At 35.2% G+C, this 18,774-nt stretch overlaps 3 protein-coding genes across 5 annotated transcripts; all 3 read right to left on the bottom strand.

Moving 5' to 3' along the window:
• Positions 1 to 399: 399 nt before the first annotated feature.
• On the bottom strand, positions 400 to 8,052 carry cflara (CASP8 and FADD-like apoptosis regulator a). 2 transcript variants are annotated; one of them, XM_026275501.1, is made up of 11 exons: positions 7,909 to 8,052; positions 5,723 to 5,796; positions 5,062 to 5,626; positions 4,723 to 4,828; positions 4,493 to 4,628; positions 3,856 to 3,902; positions 3,664 to 3,727; positions 3,511 to 3,563; positions 3,316 to 3,394; positions 2,321 to 2,837; positions 400 to 1,704 (listed from the first exon to the last, which is right to left on the bottom strand). In XM_026275501.1, the coding sequence occupies exons 3-11, from the start codon at positions 5,415 to 5,417 to the stop codon at positions 1,578 to 1,580; spliced, it is 1,485 nt and encodes a 494-aa protein (XP_026131286.1). In that variant the 5' UTR covers positions 5,418 to 5,626; positions 5,723 to 5,796; positions 7,909 to 8,052; the 3' UTR covers positions 400 to 1,577. The 2 variants fall into 2 exon arrangements, with proteins under 2 accessions (XP_026131286.1, XP_026131287.1); XM_026275502.1 differs by having other exon boundaries at positions 5,062 to 5,281.
• A 3,338-nt stretch (positions 8,053 to 11,390) lies between these two features.
• tmem169a (transmembrane protein 169a) lies at positions 11,391 to 14,332 on the bottom strand. 2 transcript variants are annotated; one of them, XM_026275500.1, is made up of 3 exons: positions 14,062 to 14,332; positions 13,583 to 13,907; positions 11,391 to 12,357 (listed from the first exon to the last, which is right to left on the bottom strand). In XM_026275500.1, exons 2-3 carry the CDS (start codon positions 13,818 to 13,820, stop codon positions 11,723 to 11,725), a joined length of 873 nt encoding a protein of 290 aa, XP_026131285.1. In that variant the 5' UTR covers positions 13,821 to 13,907; positions 14,062 to 14,332; the 3' UTR covers positions 11,391 to 11,722. The 2 variants fall into 2 exon arrangements, with proteins under 2 accessions (XP_026131285.1, XP_026131284.1); XM_026275499.1 differs by having other exon boundaries at positions 13,583 to 13,910; positions 14,062 to 14,331.
• A 321-nt stretch (positions 14,333 to 14,653) lies between these two features.
• Positions 14,654 to 17,753, bottom strand: pecr (peroxisomal trans-2-enoyl-CoA reductase). The gene is made up of 8 exons (XM_026275498.1): positions 17,618 to 17,753; positions 16,844 to 16,977; positions 16,475 to 16,640; positions 16,242 to 16,323; positions 16,067 to 16,163; positions 15,676 to 15,786; positions 15,161 to 15,272; positions 14,654 to 15,066 (listed from the first exon to the last, which is right to left on the bottom strand). Exons 1-8 carry the CDS (start codon positions 17,727 to 17,729, stop codon positions 14,981 to 14,983), a joined length of 900 nt encoding a protein of 299 aa, XP_026131283.1. The 5' UTR covers positions 17,730 to 17,753; the 3' UTR covers positions 14,654 to 14,980.
• Positions 17,754 to 18,774: the final 1,021 nt, after the last annotated feature.

Genomic DNA, 18,774 nt, shown 5'->3' with positions numbered 1-18,774 from the left:
AACGCACGCGCCCCAACTTCTCACCATAGAGCAGATGCTGTAGACATGATCACAGTTAAACTGTTAACCAAATAAAACGTACACAGAAATTTGTACTTAAGTGTCCGAAAATTGCGCACATTTCAGTCATAAACGGGAATGATTGTGTTCTTTTGCAAAATAGATGGGTCGGCCCTATATCCTTTCACAGATCTACAATGATGGAGCATTTTAATGTCAGTGTTTTTTTTTTTTTTAGAACTTGCTAGTGATGGGGAGTTTTATCAAGATTATTCTAATCTTTTCGGTGTATTCACTCAAAAGATTCATTGACTCACTCTTTTTGCAAGTTATTATTTTGACTCATTAAACTAGCTTGATTAAATTACTGAAGAAAAAAAAAAAAGACAAAACGCAAAGTAATTTAAATCCTTTTTATTCATAATGGTCACTTTCTCTACACATCCCATGCTGCCAAGTATAATTCAATTTTTCATACAGTTTTCATATTCTGTTAATTCATTTTATAATCTGCTAATGGAAAGCATGCAGTAGTCAGTCTCTGAAGCGGGATGAAATAAATTATGTAAATATAAGTTATTTATTTAAATGACAATTAGATATAGGCCTAGGTTTAGTTTAACATTACAGTTGTGCTACAGTCTGGTTTGATATATATTACAGTTTGCAAATTCTACATGTGTATTAAAATTCTACGCATCTACTAAAAACGATCAGACCAGCCAATAAATCATCAATTCACATCAACGTTTAAAGTCTATATTCTACTCTATGTTCTGCTCTAGAGAGTGATTGATCATGCTACGATCCACCAGGCTCATTAAGGTCACAGAACTCCAGCCTACTGATACAGTACAACACTATTAGACAATAAGGATATATTTGTTATAATGTGTATATGCATTATTATCAGTGTGTATATAGTTTTCTATAGAAGAGAAGTGGATTACTGAACAAGATAATCAAATCTCACATCTTGCATATAAAAAATGTATCTAGTGAACACGATTAATAGTGCAGCATGATGTAACTAGATATTCAGCACATGAAAATGAATTGTTATTATGAAGAGGAACGGGGTCTTGTCTGATTCCTCCCAAAGATTCTGCATCTCACAGAATTGGTTTCCTTGCACCATTCATCTTTGCATTGCAACTTTGGAGGATTAAGTAATGTTTTTTTTTTTTTTTTGTAAAGCTGCTAAAACAATAATGTATTTACAATGTATTTTCAAAAGAGCTTTACAAATAAACTTAACTTTGCCGGAGTAATGACTGAAGGAATTCTTAAATTAATTAGCGAGGCACTAGCACTGAGACTGCACTAGAGAAATCTGTATTAGCTGCCAATGGAGATACACAATGAATATAAATAATAATAATAATAATAATAATAATAAGCAAATATATAAAACACAATTATATTTTACCAGATATTATGGCAGTATTATGCTCTGATTATTCAACCACTATATGGGAAATATTTCCATTCTAAACAACAAGTATAGGGTGTGTGTGTTGACAAGAGCAAATAAAAGAGAAAAAATTAAGTTTGTGTTGTGACGCACAAATTAAGTGTTATAAGTAAAGTTTCTTGCGTAGTGTGTGATAGAGTTGAAGGTGGTACTCATTCTCTGGGTTTTGTTGATTATAAATAAACACGTTTCTCTTCACCTCTTCCATGATGTCCAATAAAAGCATCTTTCTGCAAATTAAAAAACAAACAAATATTTATAAATATGGATATTTAAAATTTCAGACTTTTATTTTATGAGAACTCAACTACAAAAGCTGTAAACGATTTAGCATAAACACTATTTACAGTCACTAATAGTGTTAAATGTCAGGTCACAAACAATAATAAATAAAAGCCAAAATTATCTCAATTTTGTTATATATTCTGCATGTGATATGGTTCTCCTGTACGACATCTAGTGGTTGACAAATCGTATAGCACTTTTCACATGTACTAAGTATGAACAATATATCTATAGCATTTATTAATCTTACAGTAGTTAAATTTCAACATTTACTAATATATATGTATTTAATATGCATTTAGCATTAGTTAATGTACAGTGAACTAAATGTAAAAATAAAAAAATAAAAAAGTTGCTCACTCTACTGTAAGTTCAAGTCAGTAAACACCAAAATGCTAACAAAAAAGATCTTTAAAGTGTTGTAAAGTGAATGTTCAGCTATTTTTATGTGAATAAAATACGACTGCAAGAAAATGTATTGTTCATAAAATTGCATGAGTTAAAATATTTGCATTGACCACTTTTAAATAAAGCAATTTCTTTCATAAACTGTGCCCATACCTCTGACATCCCATCAGAAAGGTAGAATTTAATGCACGCAGGTAAACCGATTGATGGCCAGACCCTTCCAGCAGCTTTGCCTCTGCTCTGCACACGCTCCAAAGGACATCTGCCGACGCTGGGATAGTCCTTGCATTCGCACATAGCCTCCTAGAACAGTGGCGTCCTGGCACATCGGTCTCAAGGTATTCATCATCCATTGAGGGGGGATTTGGGACTTCTGTGGTCCTGTAGATCTGGATAAAGAAGAGTTTGGGTTTGCCACACAGAGAGGGACACTGGGTTGGGCTGAAAAGCTGCCTGAGATCCTCCAGCCAGATGCCAAGTCTGCTAGAGTCTGTAGCCAACAGATGAGTGTCCGTCCCCCTGCTGATGATGCAGCAGACAAAGCGATTGACCCCCTGAAGGATCCTGTTGCGGGTCAGGTCTTCCAAGACCTTCTGGGTTTCTTTTAGACCCAAGAGAGAGTGAAGAATGACCTTGAAACCCAGACACTTGAATGTCTGATTCATCATCTCTGAAAGGACACAATGTAGATGTTTGGATGCAGATGTTTTATTGTAGCACATTAAAGAGCTACAAATAGTTTTCAGGATTAACCATATTTCCCCCCCAACTTGTAATTAAATGAAAAAACAAAATGCTATGATGAAAACTATGACTTTCTTTAGAAAAATCATGGGTGGTCAATGGGAGTTTTTAAAAATTTAATCATAAAGGGTATCTTTTTTTGAATCAAACATTGACATCATTGTGGTAGCAAATACATTTCCCTCCAAAACCAAAATGGGGGTGGGGTTGGCGCAGCAGATAAGACACATGCCCTTTGGTGTGAGAGACCCGGGTTCGAATCCACTGTGAGACACCAATGTGTGCGACCTCTGACATTTATAGCAATTGTAAGTTGCTTTGGATAAAAGCGTCAGCTAAATGTAAATAATAATAGTAAAAATAATACAATATATATGATTCTTAACATTATGACACACACTTACCTCCATCAAAGCCAACACAGTCAATAATCACACACAGATCCCTCTGCTCAGGATTCATTTCATACTGCTCCATCAAAGCCTAGCAGACATACAGATGACTTATAACCTACTCATAAATAACAGAACCTTCAGAAAAGATGATAGACTTTTACATTATTACTATTTACAGTATTAATGAAGATGATAATTTCTTACCGGTAGATGTTGTGTCCCTGTCTCTGGTACTGAAACCTTCAAATTCTGAAACTCTAGAAAAAGACCATGTGCCAGTCTTTAATGTTATTCATAGGTAGACATATATACACACACACACACACACACACACACACACACAAACGGAACACTCACCTTGGGAAAAGCATAGTGTTTGTTTCACTTGTTGAGCAGAAAGCTGGCATTGCACAGGGGCGAACTTAAGTGAAGGAATTGATAGTAATTTTTAGAATAATTAGTAATAATTTACCCATCATGCAACATACTGTATCTACTATATCTATCCATCCAATACAGAAATGTATTTCCTTAAAATGCATGTCTAACCTTAAAGGAGTTTTGGACTTTAGGGATTGCACATGGAACATTCTGACCTGAAATAGTAATACATTCATTCACTAGATTAAATTATGTATTATTCATTATTTACTAATGATTTAATTTAAATATTAATAAATTAAATATTTTTCATTCAAGCTTCTTAACAGGTGCCATGAACAAAAGCATCTACAAACGTCAACCATGGGTGCACGAATGTTTAATGTCAGGTTTTTAAATCACAATTAAAACAATTCAGTACTTCAACCCAATCTATAAATCTGACGTAATCTATCATTAGCTAGCCAACCAGAATTATTATTATTTATTTTTATTTTTTTCCGAAGCCTGTTCAGTAAGATAGGATCTCATGAACTTTGAAACCTTTAGTTTCAGGAACTTCTGACCTCGAAAACACAATTAAAAACACTCAACCAGCCAAACTTTTTGACAGTAAGACATGTTTGTTTTGGCAGGTAAAATCAAACAATGCACTACGGATATTGAAGTACAACTGCAGAATTAATTTATACATAATCAAATGCTGCACCCAGTTTTTGTGCAAATTGTATTGCCTCTGTAATTCCCCTTCTGACGAGCAATTCAAGCAACAACCAACAGAAAAGTGCCATCCAAAATGACTAACCTCTATTCTTGTAGTACTGAATCCTTCTGACAAGGTCCATTCTGTTTATGTTTCTCAAGCACTGTTCAAGCAGGTCTAGCTTATGACATGATACTTCATCTAACTTCTCCAACTCCACTACCACATCTAGAAAGCTCTTTTAGAAATCAAATCAAATGAAACAAACATGAAATAAATAAATGCACATTACATAAACAGGATTTTTTTTACATTTTGTACTTTTGTCTTACAGTAGCTTTAGCCAGTCTTTCTTTGGGCAGGGTACTGCTCAGGAGAAATATCAGAGACTGGAGCTCCTCATTCCCCAGATTTTCGCTCACATCTGCCATTAGAACCCTGTATAAAAGAGATAAATTAAAAATACAGACTTGTGTGGGTGAAAATTACATTCACGGGTATTTCTGCTTGGGTTTTTCCATAAGTGAGTGCTATAATAACCCCCAAAACAAATACGTCAGACTCCAAAATAAGGGTTTTCATTAGCATAAGTATTAGTTTCATCACACGGGTTGTTTTTCTCATACAAGGAAATATCTTATACACTGAGATATGCTATTAGCATGAATTACCTATAATCTGAGAGGACAGCTCCCTTCTTCAGAATTCCTTCTACCTGTTGTCTGTTGGTACCAAAAACCTTCTTTAGGATATCATAGCGCTTCAATCGGAACATGAGCTCCATCAGCAGGGCATCACCAGCCTGAGCTTGACCTGCTTGAGCTTGTGCCTGTTTGGCAAATGCCAACAAAGCTGCTCTCAAGTCTTCCATGCAGATGTTGTTGAACAAATCTGTACAAAGGTACAGTAGTGTTTTACACTCCTCTTTTTCAAGAGATGCTGTCACATAGTTGACCATCTTAGAAAATCCATCTGCCATTTCACTGCATGGCCCTGTATAGATGCTGTAGGTTATATTTTGGGTCATTTTAAAAGGTGGGAGTGTGGAATTTTATTAAGCATTTTAAACTATTTGTTTTCTTAAGAGTCTAGTCTGGGAAAAATTAGCTATTTGTCTTTGTTTTTTTTTTTAGCAATTCTTGAATGAAATTTGCATTTATCATGATAGTGAGAAAATCCACATTAGCCTCATTCATCACATTCTTGTAGAAATCAATAGCTGCTTTGGATTTACACCTGTAAAGGGCAAAGCACACACACAACATTAAGTTTCTCTCTCTCTCTCACAATCAGTGTAAACAAATTGAGGACAACTGCAAGGGCCAGAAATACCTTCAACGTCCTTAATTTAGAGAGCCAGGAGTTTTGGTGGTATTGCCTGCAAACAGGCTTATCTCCTGGTAACACTAAAATAGAAAAATGTGGCACATAAGCAAAGATGATGCAATTCATAACTAAATTTTGCCTTTGATAGATAGCAAGTAACTGGATATCCTCAAAAAATACATACAGTAGAGAATTTCAAAATCGGCACAAACTTTCTTGTATTAGGGTGGATTTATCTGGATTTATTTTGCATTTCTGACAACATAATTCACAAATTTTTTGTACATATTCTTGGAATTTATATTAGTATTTCAAAAGCAAAACAAGCCTCAAGAATTCAAGTGGAATCCTGTGAAAAACTCGTCGCTTTGTTAACCTTTTCACGTAGGGTTGCCACCTTCAGCAAGGCAAAATGAGGGACACCCATTCATTACCCCCCGCCAACCCACAAAAAACAAAAACAAAAAACAACTAAGGACACAAATAATTAGTAAACCTAATCAGCTTTCTCAATAAACCATGAGAACACATGCTCAAGTAGGCCATTTAAACTTGCAACAGAACACATTGATATTGTTATTGTAAATTGAATTATTCATAATTATTAACTATTATTAACTTTTTTTTACTTCTGCAGCTATTAAGATTTTTTTTATTAATTTGCTTAAATTAGTACCATGTTATTAAGTATTTGTCCCATTTTTATCTGAATAATTTATCTTTTTTTTTTACTTTTTTAAATGCCAAATAACATTTATTATGTATATATTTATAATTAACATAAATGATACATTAATAGATAGGGTCTAGCATTAAATAGGCCTATAATCTATAAATTAATCTGTCAAATAGGTCTAAAAATATTATAATTGTCTACCAAGCTCTGATAATTTATGGAATATTTTAACCCGATCTCATGAAAGTGTGTATAAATAGAATGGCAAATAAAAACGAAAACTTTGACTTTGGCATGCATATGCTTCACAATGGTTAGGTTTAGGGTTGTGGTGTAGATACGCATCATATGCATGCCAAAGTCTATTTTTGTGTTTCAATACCATGAGTTTTCGTTTTTATTTGGTGTAATATTTATACGCATTTTCATAAGACTGGGCTCGGAATATTATACTAACAGACTATCCAAATTGTAATAAAACATATAGGCCTACACATTTTGAAGCAAGGATATGTCTGTCACTTTAAAGGTATAGTACACCCCAAAAAAAATTAAATTCTGTCATAATATTCCCAGGTTTTAATAAACCTGCATAAAGTTTTTTTTCTGTTTAACATAAGATACTTTGAAGAATGTGGATAACTAAACAGCTTCTGGTCTTCTGTAGAGAAAAATTGTCATTGTGGACCAGAAACTGTTTGGCTACATATCTTCAAAGTAACTTGTTTTATGTTCAACAGCAGAAAACGAAATTATTACAGGTTTGGAACAACCTGTGGGTGCGTTAACTATTGCAAAATTTTGATAGTTCACACATTTTTGTGTGAACTATCCCTTTAAGACAGATAGTCCACCGTGAGCAACTGGCAGCTTATCTGCAAACTGCGCGTTTATCAATAATTACTGCACAGACCCAATGATAACTTTCCCATGTAGCCGAGCGAAGACAACCCACGCAAATTTCTGTCGTGCTTTACCCTATGATTCAGAATCTTGGAACTTTTCAAAAGATCAGTTTCAAAACAGCTCGAGCGATTCGTTTACACCGAATGTGAAAAGATTCGACCGGTTCTGATTCGCTAAAAAGATCCATCTCAAAAGAACGAAATGACGTCTTTTTATTAAACGACACGTGTCCAAAGTGTTAAGTGTCCATTTAGCGTTAGTGACGTGCGCATAGTTAAATATCAACAAGCTGTAACCACCCATAAAAATAAGATATATATATAGATATATATAGCCTATTAGAAACTACTTCACTCGCGATAAATTAACTATTATGATGCGTCAAACAATATTACGTTAACGTTACATAGCCTATTCTGTTTTTAAAGCTCGATCAAATTACCTTTAACTGACTGGCTATATGACCTTTGACTGTGCAACTACGTACTTTATGGAAATAGTATGAAAAGCTAATATTATAAACAAACATAACGTTAAACTACTACAATATTACTCAAATATACAATTATAACTAACAGAAAGCAAGATATAGCGTTTGCCTAAGTTTTACCGTTGATGTTGTGTGGCTTCATCTCTTCGTCGAATGGAAAAACGAAAGTAACTGAACAAACCACGCCTGACGCCTCAGACGAGGAGTCTCTGGGGAAGGGTGGGTCACATAGCCTCAGTCTAAAACAATGCTGGTTATTTATTACACTTAATTAGTGGTGATTCTGTTAAAGACCGGTTAAATTAAGGAAGGTCAAGGGAGGGACAGCTTGTTGACAAGCTGCGATAGCATTTAAAAAAAAGTTCCGGTAATTATAAAGCATTGTACACATTTTATGTGGGGGCTGGATAAACTTTGAAAGTTTGAAAGGTCTGACCTTTTTCACGTTGGAAAAAACTATACCATTGATATTACAAACGAAATATTCTTTATTATAAATGGTTGAAAAAAAGTGCAACTTGTGAAAACAAAACATGACAGTTCATGCTGTAAAAACAGTTTGTGCTTAGAAACCATGTTTACAGATAAACAGGAGACAATATTTCGTATGATATACAATATTTCGTGTAATTCAAGTGTTTTTTGTGTAAATATGGTAAGGCTGGCATGACAGCGAAAACAACGACAACAAAAAGAACAGGTCAAGGTCTTGTAATATGAGCAGTGAGATGAGTGCTGGAAAGTCCCAAAAGATAATTTTTAAAGGCGGTTTAGATAAAAGCTGCTCATTTACAGATACAATACAACTTAAGCTTTTAATAACTGCATTAATTCAATATTTCAAATATATCTTAATAGTACAACCCTTTTTGTCTTTGCTTATTTGTGAACATGCAGTATTCAAATGATTCAGATCAGATGCATAGATCTCTGCTAAGATATTTGGTTATTTTCAGTTCCCGCACTTTTTGAAGTTTATATAAACTTTGATTCAGACCACATTTTTCAAAGAATAATGAAATAAGGAGCATTTATAGTGAAGGAACTCTTCATAGCTAGAAAAGTGTATAGCCTATTCACTGCAAAAGTTTTTAATAATTCTCATAATTTTTCCAGGAATGAAAACCAAAATCCTGGTTTTCCTGGCTAGGACTCTATAACTTATTTGGGAAAACACAATTTTAACATTTCTGTTACCATGGGAAGCCTGTATTTAGTAATGTTACAATACAACAGTATGCCTAGATAAACAAAAGATCAAGTTGTAAATGATGATGGTATATGAAGAGGAGATGAGAGCTATAACCCATACCTCAGAGCTGAACTATCTATTGGAGTTGAGTTTTTGAGGTGCAATATTTGAGAATCAGACACCACCCCATCTGAAATAGATGTATCGTCCAATAATCTGTGGATTTCCTCATAAAAGGTTTTTGAAATGTAAGATGATCTTCTGGGACAACTGAGTCATTATCCTTAATGTGTGTTAAACAGTCTGGTTTTTAATGGCTGACATCCTTGTTGAACACTATTGGAGCACCATTGTTGTTACACCTGTGGAAATACAAAGCACCACACTTTTTCAAACACGAACACAACAATTCAGTGATTTAGGACATATCCATACTTGGATATGAACAGAATATAAAAAGAGAAAAGTATACAAAGTGTAAAAGTTCATTTTTGCCAGCTTAAAGTTAAAATGTTGCTGTTTCTTAGTGGTTGATTCAAGTGAAAGAATTGGTCAAACTAAGACAGGAAACATTTTCTGCTTATCAAGTATCACCAAACAGTGTGTAAAATGTGTGTTAAGATAAATATGAAGCATACTTCTGATTACACAGAGTACATGATAAACACTCAAAAGATGAAAGGCATTTCCTTCTCATTTCTTAGAATGTTTATCTAAATCTTTACTGCTGTACATAAAAGATTTAATCATTTTATGCTACTCTTCTGCATAGAATCTGATGCTTGGAAGTATAAAGTTGCCTTTAATCACTATATCATAGCTGACTGACTAAGATTGCTTATAAGTCCTACAAGAAGAAATATAGTCTAAGCAAGTAAGGAGTATATCTGCCATACCTTATTGTCTTCAGATAAAACCAGGAAGTATCATACTTCCGACCAAATTGAACTTGAGTGCCCTATATATAAATCATTACTGCAGGCTAACCATAGTCATTCAGAGGAAGGTAGCAGTTCTAAACATTTACACAGTTTTTATTTTAATTTATTTCAGTGCATTACTTATTGATTATATTCTAAAATTAATTATTTAAAAGCTAGCTTTTGGATATCATCATGAGTAACTGCATCAACAACATTAGTGTTTTTGTCATTAATTTGTATAGCGTGGATTAAAATCCATTATTTTTATTTTAAAGTGATATGGAAAGATAATGTGCTGAATTCTCTGAGTAACTTGGCCCTATATTTCAGTTTTTGTAAAAAAATTTACAGTTAACTGCCAAAATGTAAAGTGTTTCAGACCAGGCTAATTCATCCAATTTCTAGCAAAGTGTATAAATTAAAAACTGTGCAAAATAAAAGCAGCAGCTCACCCAAAAATGAACATTTTGTCATCACTTCTTCACCCTCATGTCATTCTAAAACTTTCTTACTTTGGTAGAATGCAAGTTTTTTGTTTTTCACATCAAAGTTGATACGAACCAAAATGTTGTAGTTACCAACATTCTTCAAAATGTTTGGAACAACAGAAGGGTGAGTAAATCATGGCGGAGTGAACTATCCCGTAAAGGGTTAGTTCACCCAAAAATCACCCTCATGTCGTTTTAAACACGTGAGACCTTCGTTCATCTTCTGAAAACACAAAATTAAGATATTTTCAATAAAATCTGAGAGCTCTCTGACCCTTAAACAGCAATGCAACTGCAATGTTCCCAAACCCAGAAATGTAAAAGGACATCGATAAAATAGTCTATGTGACATCAGTGGTTCAGTCATAATTTTACGAAGCTATGAGAATACTTTTTTCACGCAGAGACAGCAATAACGACATAATTTATTCAACACTTCTTCTCCCCGAGTTACCATCCTCCATCATTTTGGAGAGTACCCCAGAACGTAATCAGCGCTGTTTATGTTCAGCATGCGTAAACTATGTAAACATAACCCTGGAAAAATCTCTTAACTTGTGTTCCGAAGATGAACGTAGGTCTTATGGATTTGGAACGACATGAGGGTGAGTAGTTAAAGCTGCGGTAGGTAACTTTTGACGCTCTTTTGGTTAATAAACAGAACTGCTTGCGTCTTGCTTATGTCTATGAAGAATCACAAAGGTACAGGGTTACTCCGCCGCGGTACCCCAAAGCAATCTAAAATAGTCCCAATATAAACACTTATTATAGGTGCACCCAAGTGATTCAGGACAAGCTAAAAACATGGTTTGGAAAATGGATTCATGGTGTACTCGCTTATAATATAAATTTTTCTACATTTTGAACACAAACAAAGTTACGGACCGCAGCTCTGATTGGTTGTTTTTTACCGGGAGCGCATGACTTTCTGCAAATGACAATAGGACCACTGGGAGGAGCCAGAGGAGCTTGATTTTTTCACAGATTATCTGTCTCATATTCTACTGTCAGGACATAATGACAGGTTTAACAAATATGTAAAAAATGTATTTTTACAAAAGTTACCTACTGCAGCTTGACAGAGTTTAATTTTTTTGGGTGAACTAACCCTTTAATATGAATGCTCAGGCCGGAAAACATGTTAAATGCTGTCAAAAATCATTTTGACTCATTTTTATCTTAAAACTTGTTGATTGAAAAGTCTGGAGACATATTCTATCTAAGTCAAAATGATCTTCTTCAGCAGCACGCAATAGATGCCACTGACAGAACGTAACTTGTATTAACCAAGAACATTCCTTAAATCAAAAGGTTATTCCATCTTTTCAAGTTCACAAAGTAGAAGTGTGCTCAACATCTTCCATCCTCTTCCCCTGGAGGGTCCCGGACAGAGTGTCAGAGTCCAGCAGCTCAACTATATTGTACGGTGCACAGTCCTCAAGCCCCAGCTTACCACACATCCAGCCACAGAAGCCCTTCTCCAGGTCCCTCACCGCCAACCACCATTCTCCAAAAACCCAGGACAGCTGGGTCACAGCGGCATACACCCCCATACAGATGCACAACGTCATGATCAGCACCGGATAGAACAGAATGAGCAAGGGACACACCGTGATCTTGTGCAGAAAGCTGCGTTCTTCATTGTAAACCAGGAAGACGTTGTACCAGGTGAGTGTTCCGTAGTAAAACGATGTGATGAAGGAGAGAAGGAAGATGAACGGGGAGCAGGAAAGGCTCCAGAGGAGAACATGAGGGCCCTGGCTGACCCCCAGCGCACAGGGTTTCTCCTTGGCTTCTGCGACCCCGTCACACTCTGCATCTAGACGCTCTTTAGATCGCGCCATGTCTCTCAGCTCTTTGTCTGTAAGCGTCATGTAGATGTCTACCATTTGGCCTTTCCGCTTTCCCCGTGTGATGGTGCCAGTCAAGGTCACAAAACGGCTGTCAGGAGGGATATCCTCTTCTTCTGTGAATGAAAGATAAATATTGAGAAGGATATTGCATGAACAACAAATTATTATAAACAAATCTGTTAGTTATATGATAAAGAAAAAGGAAATGAAATATACATTGGAATGTGGGCAGCCTGCAGGCACAAAAAATCTGCCTCAAATTAATGAATTGCCAATTCCAAAAAACAAGCACTTATTTCACAACTAATACTGTACTATTTTTTTTATTTGTATTTATTAAATCAAATGTATTAAACATTTACTAACAAAAATAGCAAATATTAACCGCTTATAATTATTTATTTATTTTTTTACAAATGAAGGGCTACTGTTCAAATTTGGGATCGGTACAATTTTCTATTATGTCTAAAAGTCTGTTATGCTCACCATTAATTAGATCAAAAATACAATAAAACAGTAATATTATTAAATATTATAATTTAAAATATTTTATTTTTATTAATGTGATGACAAAGCAGAATTTGTATGATCGTTCAAAAATCATTCTTACATATTGATTTGGTGCTTAAGAAACATTTATCATCAATGTGTTGATAATAAAAACTTGTTGGGCTGCTTAATATTTATGTGGAAACCGTGTACACTTTTTTCAGGGTTCCTTGATGAATAGAAAGTTTAAATGGACAGCAATCATTTAAAAAAAAAAAAAAAAAAATATATATATATATATATATATATATATATATATATATATATATATATATATATATATATATATATATATATATATATATATATTTGTAAATTTGAAGTGTTTTATACCCTTGCTGATAAAAGTATTACTTTCTTTCAATAAAATAAAATAAAATAAATAATTACTAGTGCATAAATAGTCCATTAAAATGTACTAATTTTTCTAATTTTCAAGAGACCTTTACTAGGACTAGAAATTTACAAATATATTATTCCCTGATATGGCAAGATTTTCTGGAAGAAAAATATATCAACCAGAAGACTGTAAAGCAATATCTAGACAGCTGAAATGATCAAGTATAAAACATAAAAGATAATAGCATGTCATATTTAATATGAGGACAATTATTCATGGTCTCAATCTGCTGTGTTCTGGACAGAAAGCACACGTGGTATGGAGCTGGTGACATCATCTGTTTTAACCCATTACAGTAAACAAACAAAAGATGAATTTCATTGGACTTGAACAAACATCACAATACAGTGAGTTCACCCCCAGATATCAGATATCCAGATATTCTTCACCTTCGTCTAGTGGACGACTAAAGGCTCCATCCACATCCGCCGAGGACCCCTCCCCAGCATCCTCCACCTCCAGGTCAGAGCGGTAGATGATCTCTTTCTTTTTCTTTTTCTTCTTCCTCCTGGTGGTGGTTCCCTCCTCCTCTGCTGACCTCTCAAGTGTGTTCACCGGGGTCTCCTCTGTCTCAATCCTTCCCTCCAGCTCCAAACCAGTGAGGTCTCCAGATGCCCCTTCTCTCATGACTATGGACCCTGAGAGACGCCTATATGATGTCTGTTTACAGCTGCACACACCTGCTTGGTGTCAATCACACTTTTAAGAGGTTTCCTTCTAGAAGGAAAGAAAAAATATCACATCCGACTGTTATATATGTTTTGCATTCCATCGCATTTTAAGACCTGGCAGTGTCTCAAGTCACACCCCACGCTTACTGTCTGCTGTTGATTTAAACAATACAGATGTGAGGATGCACGGTCCTTACCTCGATTAAACCCCCAAGCTAATGCAGCAGCAGAGGTCGCTTGCGTATTTAGTTTATCCTTTGCGAGTGTTCACCACGTGTAACGTTTTGGCGCTGGGTTTATTTTTTCGGACAGTACCACACCGAGGACAACGCATCCCCCTCCTCGGGCCGCTAATGCCACTGTGTGGCCAATCACCGGCTTGCGCGTAGCGCTCAGTGCGCATGCTCGCGTTATCCGGCGCTCTGCCTAGCAACCAGTGCTCTGCTGGGAGCCTCAATTTTTAAACGAAGATACCATTATTAAAGATACCAAAAGATACCAAATTAAAATATGCATAATGATATACTGATAATCTGTACCATCATCACTATGACAAAAGTGAATAGATATATAGGTATATACTATGCCACCAAGAATAATATTCGTAAGACTCAATTTTACAACTGTAAAAAAGTGAAATGTTCCCTATTTGTCTAGCAGCTTGTGCCCTCCCATGTTAGGTCCCTCTATCAAAAATTTAAATTGTTTGGTCTTGTAGTCCAGCTTGCAGAAAAGGAGTCATTTCCTAGATATATTAATTTCCAAATATGTAATACAACAGCATACAAGTTGTTTCAACAGAAGAAATTTTATTTTTTAAACAAAACATGTTTGTAACCTCATGGTGAGAGCCGATACATGTTTTTGTTTTTAGAAATCTTACAATTACAAATCTTAAATTCACAATATCATACTATTAACGTATTTACACGGATTAAACACAGTTCTGAAAGAACAATTAGTGTTCAGCTGTGCAATGATAATGAAATTCAGTGAGTATCACTCAAAGGCCACAGTCAAGACGTGTTAAAAATTCAACAACAAAAAACATTTGTGGTCCACCCACACAGTGACGAAGAGCAGATGTTGGACAGTCTAGACTTGTTTTGTTGTGATTCACAGCTTGGATTTGGTCATGTCCATGATTTCTCTCAATGTGTCTGTATTTTCTCCCTCTGGGGCTGGAGGCCAGGCTGTGTGATCTGATTAGAGACGAAGTGAAACAGAGACATACTCAAACAATAAGAGTCAACATCCGTCCTAATTTCAAAACAATAATAGCATGAAAAAAGGTACCTGGTATTTCCCAAACAGAGTGGTAGAGGCTCTGTCCTGCATCGACTCTCAGGGTTGCTCCAGTGATGTAGCTGGCAGCCGGGGACAGCAGGAAACACACAGCAGGCGATATCTGGCACAATACCACAAAGTAAATATTTATTTATATATTGCGTTAGCAGCACAAGGTTGTGGGTTTAATTCTCAGGGAACGCATGTTAGGTAAAAAAAATATACATAATTTTAGCCTGAATGCACTGTAAGCCACTTTGGATAAAAATGTCTGCTAAATTCATAAATGTAAACACTAATTTTGTATAATTCTGTTTCGTTTATACATTTTCATCAATATGGCACCAGATTTAAATCAATGTGATGAATGATCAGATCAAAAGTAATCTAAAAAGAATCAAAAAGTAGTCGGACCGTATTATCTCAAATGTAAATGTAATGTATTATGTTACTAACTACAACTACAAGCTATAAATATGATATATATTTTTAAAATGTGATCATTATAATAGATCATACGATACCTCCTCAGGAACACCGAGTCTTTTAGCAGGACTGAATGGCACTGACATCTTAAACAGTGTTGGGCCATATTCTTTGTAGTTTTCCATTGCAGTTTTGGAGATGATCGTTCCCTGCAGTCAACAAACACAAAACAAACGCACTTGCACTGTTTATGTGGTATAAGACCAAGAGGAAGTTTACTCTGAATTTTACATTGTAGTTGAATTAGAATTACATTGCAGATAATAAACATGCATTTTTAGCAAAAACGTATTTGAGGTCATAATTTCATTTCATTTTATCCAGGAACATACTGTAAGACAAACATGGATATCAACCCATGTTCCTGAGTAGGGAGCACTATCCAAATACAATACATGCTTTTTAAAATGTTTCCAAACTGGCACTAACCGGAGCCACAGAGTTGATCCGGACCCCACTGTCGGCCCACTCAATGGCCAGGCTCTTGGTCAGGTTGTCCACTGCTGCTCTGGCCGCTCCTGTGTGCCTGTTAGAAACAAAGTTTTAACAAATGAAAAATGTAATAAACAATATTTGTATTATATTGTTATAATGTCCAACTCACGCCATTCCAGGAAAACCCTTCCACATGTCTGCTATGATGTTCACAATTGCGCCTCCATGATCTTTCATCCATGCATTGTATGCTATCAATTGAGAGGGAAAACTGACTGAGTAGCCTTTGAATTTGTTAAGCAGAATCGTCAAATCTACAGTTTGCACATCAGGGTCAAAACAAACAGCAGATAAACTGCTAAACTGTCTGTCTTGCATTTCACATAGCCATTTCTGCCAAACCTTCTTTGCAGCATAAGAACGTTCCGTTGAGGTTAGTGTCAATCACAGCTTTCCAGCCTTTTGCACTCATCGAGCTCACCGGGCTGGAAAACTGCCCACCTCCATTATTCACCAAAAAGTCAATCCTCCCATGAAGCTTCAGAGTGGAGGACATCAGGTTCTTCACCTGGTAAAAAAAAAAAAAAAAATCAGGAGCTAAATAATCCCACCACATTATAGTCCATACCTACATTATACTATTATTGCCTATAAACATTAATTTTCCAGCTGGAGAAAGCCCTTCCAAAATTAACATGCTAAAAACAAAGACTATTTTACACATGCTTCTCTGGCATAAAGGTATAAAATATAGGTTTATGAGACTGTCACCTCTTCTTCATTTCGGATGTTGCACTGTATGGGGGTCACTTTAGCAGGACTGGATGAAGGGATTTTCTGCGTCAGCTCTTCAGCTGCTGACTCCAGACGCTCAAGCTTCCTGGACGATATGACCACACTGCAACCTACAACATTAGTGATATTTGAGACTCTAGGTTTTTGTAGAAAATCTATGGAAGCCCGTTTCTGCTACTGAATAAAAAACAAAACAAGGTAATTAGGGTTTATAGATCACAATTCTGAGATCTAAACAGAAAAAAAATGCAAGTTTATATATCTAATTCTGCATTTTTTCCAAAGATTTTTCCAAAGATGTTTGTTCATACAAGATTAATCTGATTTATTTCATCACTATTTTATTCCTAAAACATAGTGCCTTTTTTGGGGCTGTTGATAGTGCATATATATAATTTATGGAGTGATTAAAAACTATATTAAAAAAACTTTCATTTATTAATACAACGAAAGAAGAAAAACGGACCTGGAAATATATACAAATTAATGAATATTTAATGAATGTCTCATTTGCAAATTTAAACGTAATAGAAACGGAAATCATAATCTAAAAACATCAAATATATTGCATTTGTACTTATTAAATATGTTATTACTAATATATGATTTGATGTAAAATGTGAAAAATTAATATTTTATTAATTAGTGACTGATTGCTTTGTGTTGCTCAATATCTGGACTAAAGTTCACTGCAGTCCTGATCTAAATACGAAGTCAAATCCATCAGTAAAACTTCCAGTAAATGCATACCTAACTGTAAGAGCTCAGAAGTAATAGCTTTGCCTATTCCAGTCCCTCCTCCCGTCACGATCGCAACTTTGTAATTGAAAAGACCTGCTTTAAAAACACTGGACGCAGCCATGTCTGTGACGAAACGGACTGTGAAGCAAGAGTCCGTATTAATATTATAATAAAAGTCTTATTCCGGTTGTGTTGGTCTAGCTTCCTGTTCTATGCAAGATCATTTTACGTGCGCTCTGAGCTCGGAATTATGAATATTTCCGTTGCATTATTATAAAAGCAAAATATTACTAATACCTATTTTCCTAAAACAAAAACACCTAAGCAATCTTTAATGTTATCTACAATAGAGAACATTACATATATACATAGTATGAAATCTTGGACGTAATAAGTTTAAATATCAAGACGCAAGACATTTCAGTATGCAAAACCATGTGATTTTATTTTACAGTATGTACATAGACACAAAAACGAAAATTAATTCCGTAATCGTATTACCATGTCAATCACGGATAAAGAAGCTAGAGAAATTAGCGAGTATGTATTTATTTTCTTATAATAGAACTTTAGATAATTATGCCAGTCCATGTTGCTGAACGTTTACAGCAATTTACAAATTTCAACATCTTCTAGATGGTGTGTACAGCACTCAAATTACAAACACACAACTGATGTAGACAGTGATGTCATCCACATAACAAACCTGTGATGCTATGACATGCTGATGGGGCAACTTTTTTGTCAGCACTGTTTACTTGGCACTTTCTCACTGAGAATGGGTAACACATTTCTATCTGGATACTTCAGATTTGAGTCCTGTGTTTCACCTGTTTGCCCGCTGACAGCAACAATGTTCAAAAAGTTGCCCAGTATATCATCAGCCTTTCAGTCTGATTAATTTAAAACCATGTAAGGGACATCCTGATGATTTATTGCTTATCAGGGTTATACATGTACACATTTACAAAAAGTGTGTATATATCTACTGTATACATGTTATTACAGGCATGGTTTTAAACATACACCCTACAGATAAAGTACACATCAACATTTTAATAACCTTGTGCAAATTGAGTGAGTGCATACCGCAGAGTTAAAAACAATTAATTCAAGGGCCACTGAATTAAAAGTTGCTCGATAAAAACACCATTTGGCTTTATATA

Source organism: Carassius auratus, chromosome 11 (assembly GCF_003368295.1).
Source record: "Carassius auratus strain Wakin chromosome 11, ASM336829v1, whole genome shotgun sequence".
Lineage (NCBI taxonomy): Eukaryota > Metazoa > Chordata > Actinopteri > Cypriniformes > Cyprinidae > Carassius > Carassius auratus.
Note: the sequence above shows the minus strand (reverse complement) of the source record. Positions and strands in the feature narration are given on the sequence as shown.

Coding starts and splice junctions, on each gene's coding strand:
- tmem169a (XM_026275500.1), bottom strand. CDS start 13,820: ATGAGAGAAGGGGCATCTGGAGACCTCACTGGTTTGGAGCTGGAGGGA. Junction 12,358..13,582: donor TAGTCGTCCACTAGACGAAG/GTGAAGAATATC, acceptor TTTCATTCACAG/AAGAAGAGGATATCCCTCCT.
- pecr (XM_026275498.1), bottom strand. CDS start 17,729: ATGGCTGCGTCCAGTGTTTTTAAAGCAGGTCTTTTCAATTACAAAGTT. Junction 16,324..16,474: donor GTTCTTATGCTGCAAAGAAG/GTTTGGCAGAAA, acceptor CTCAATTGATAG/CATACAATGCATGGATGAAA. Junction 15,067..15,160: donor CTCTGTTTGGGAAATACCAG/GTACCTTTTTTC, acceptor GTCTCTAATCAG/ATCACACAGCCTGGCCTCCA.
- cflara (XM_026275501.1), bottom strand. CDS start 5,417: ATGACCCAAAATATAACCTACAGCATCTATACAGGGCCATGCAGTGAA. Junction 4,829..5,061: donor GCTGTCCTCTCAGATTATAG/GTAATTCATGCT, acceptor TCTTTTATACAG/GGTTCTAATGGCAGATGTGA. Junction 2,838..3,315: donor CTGTGTTGGCTTTGATGGAG/GTAAGTGTGTGT, acceptor GTGTCCTTTCAG/AGATGATGAATCAGACATTC.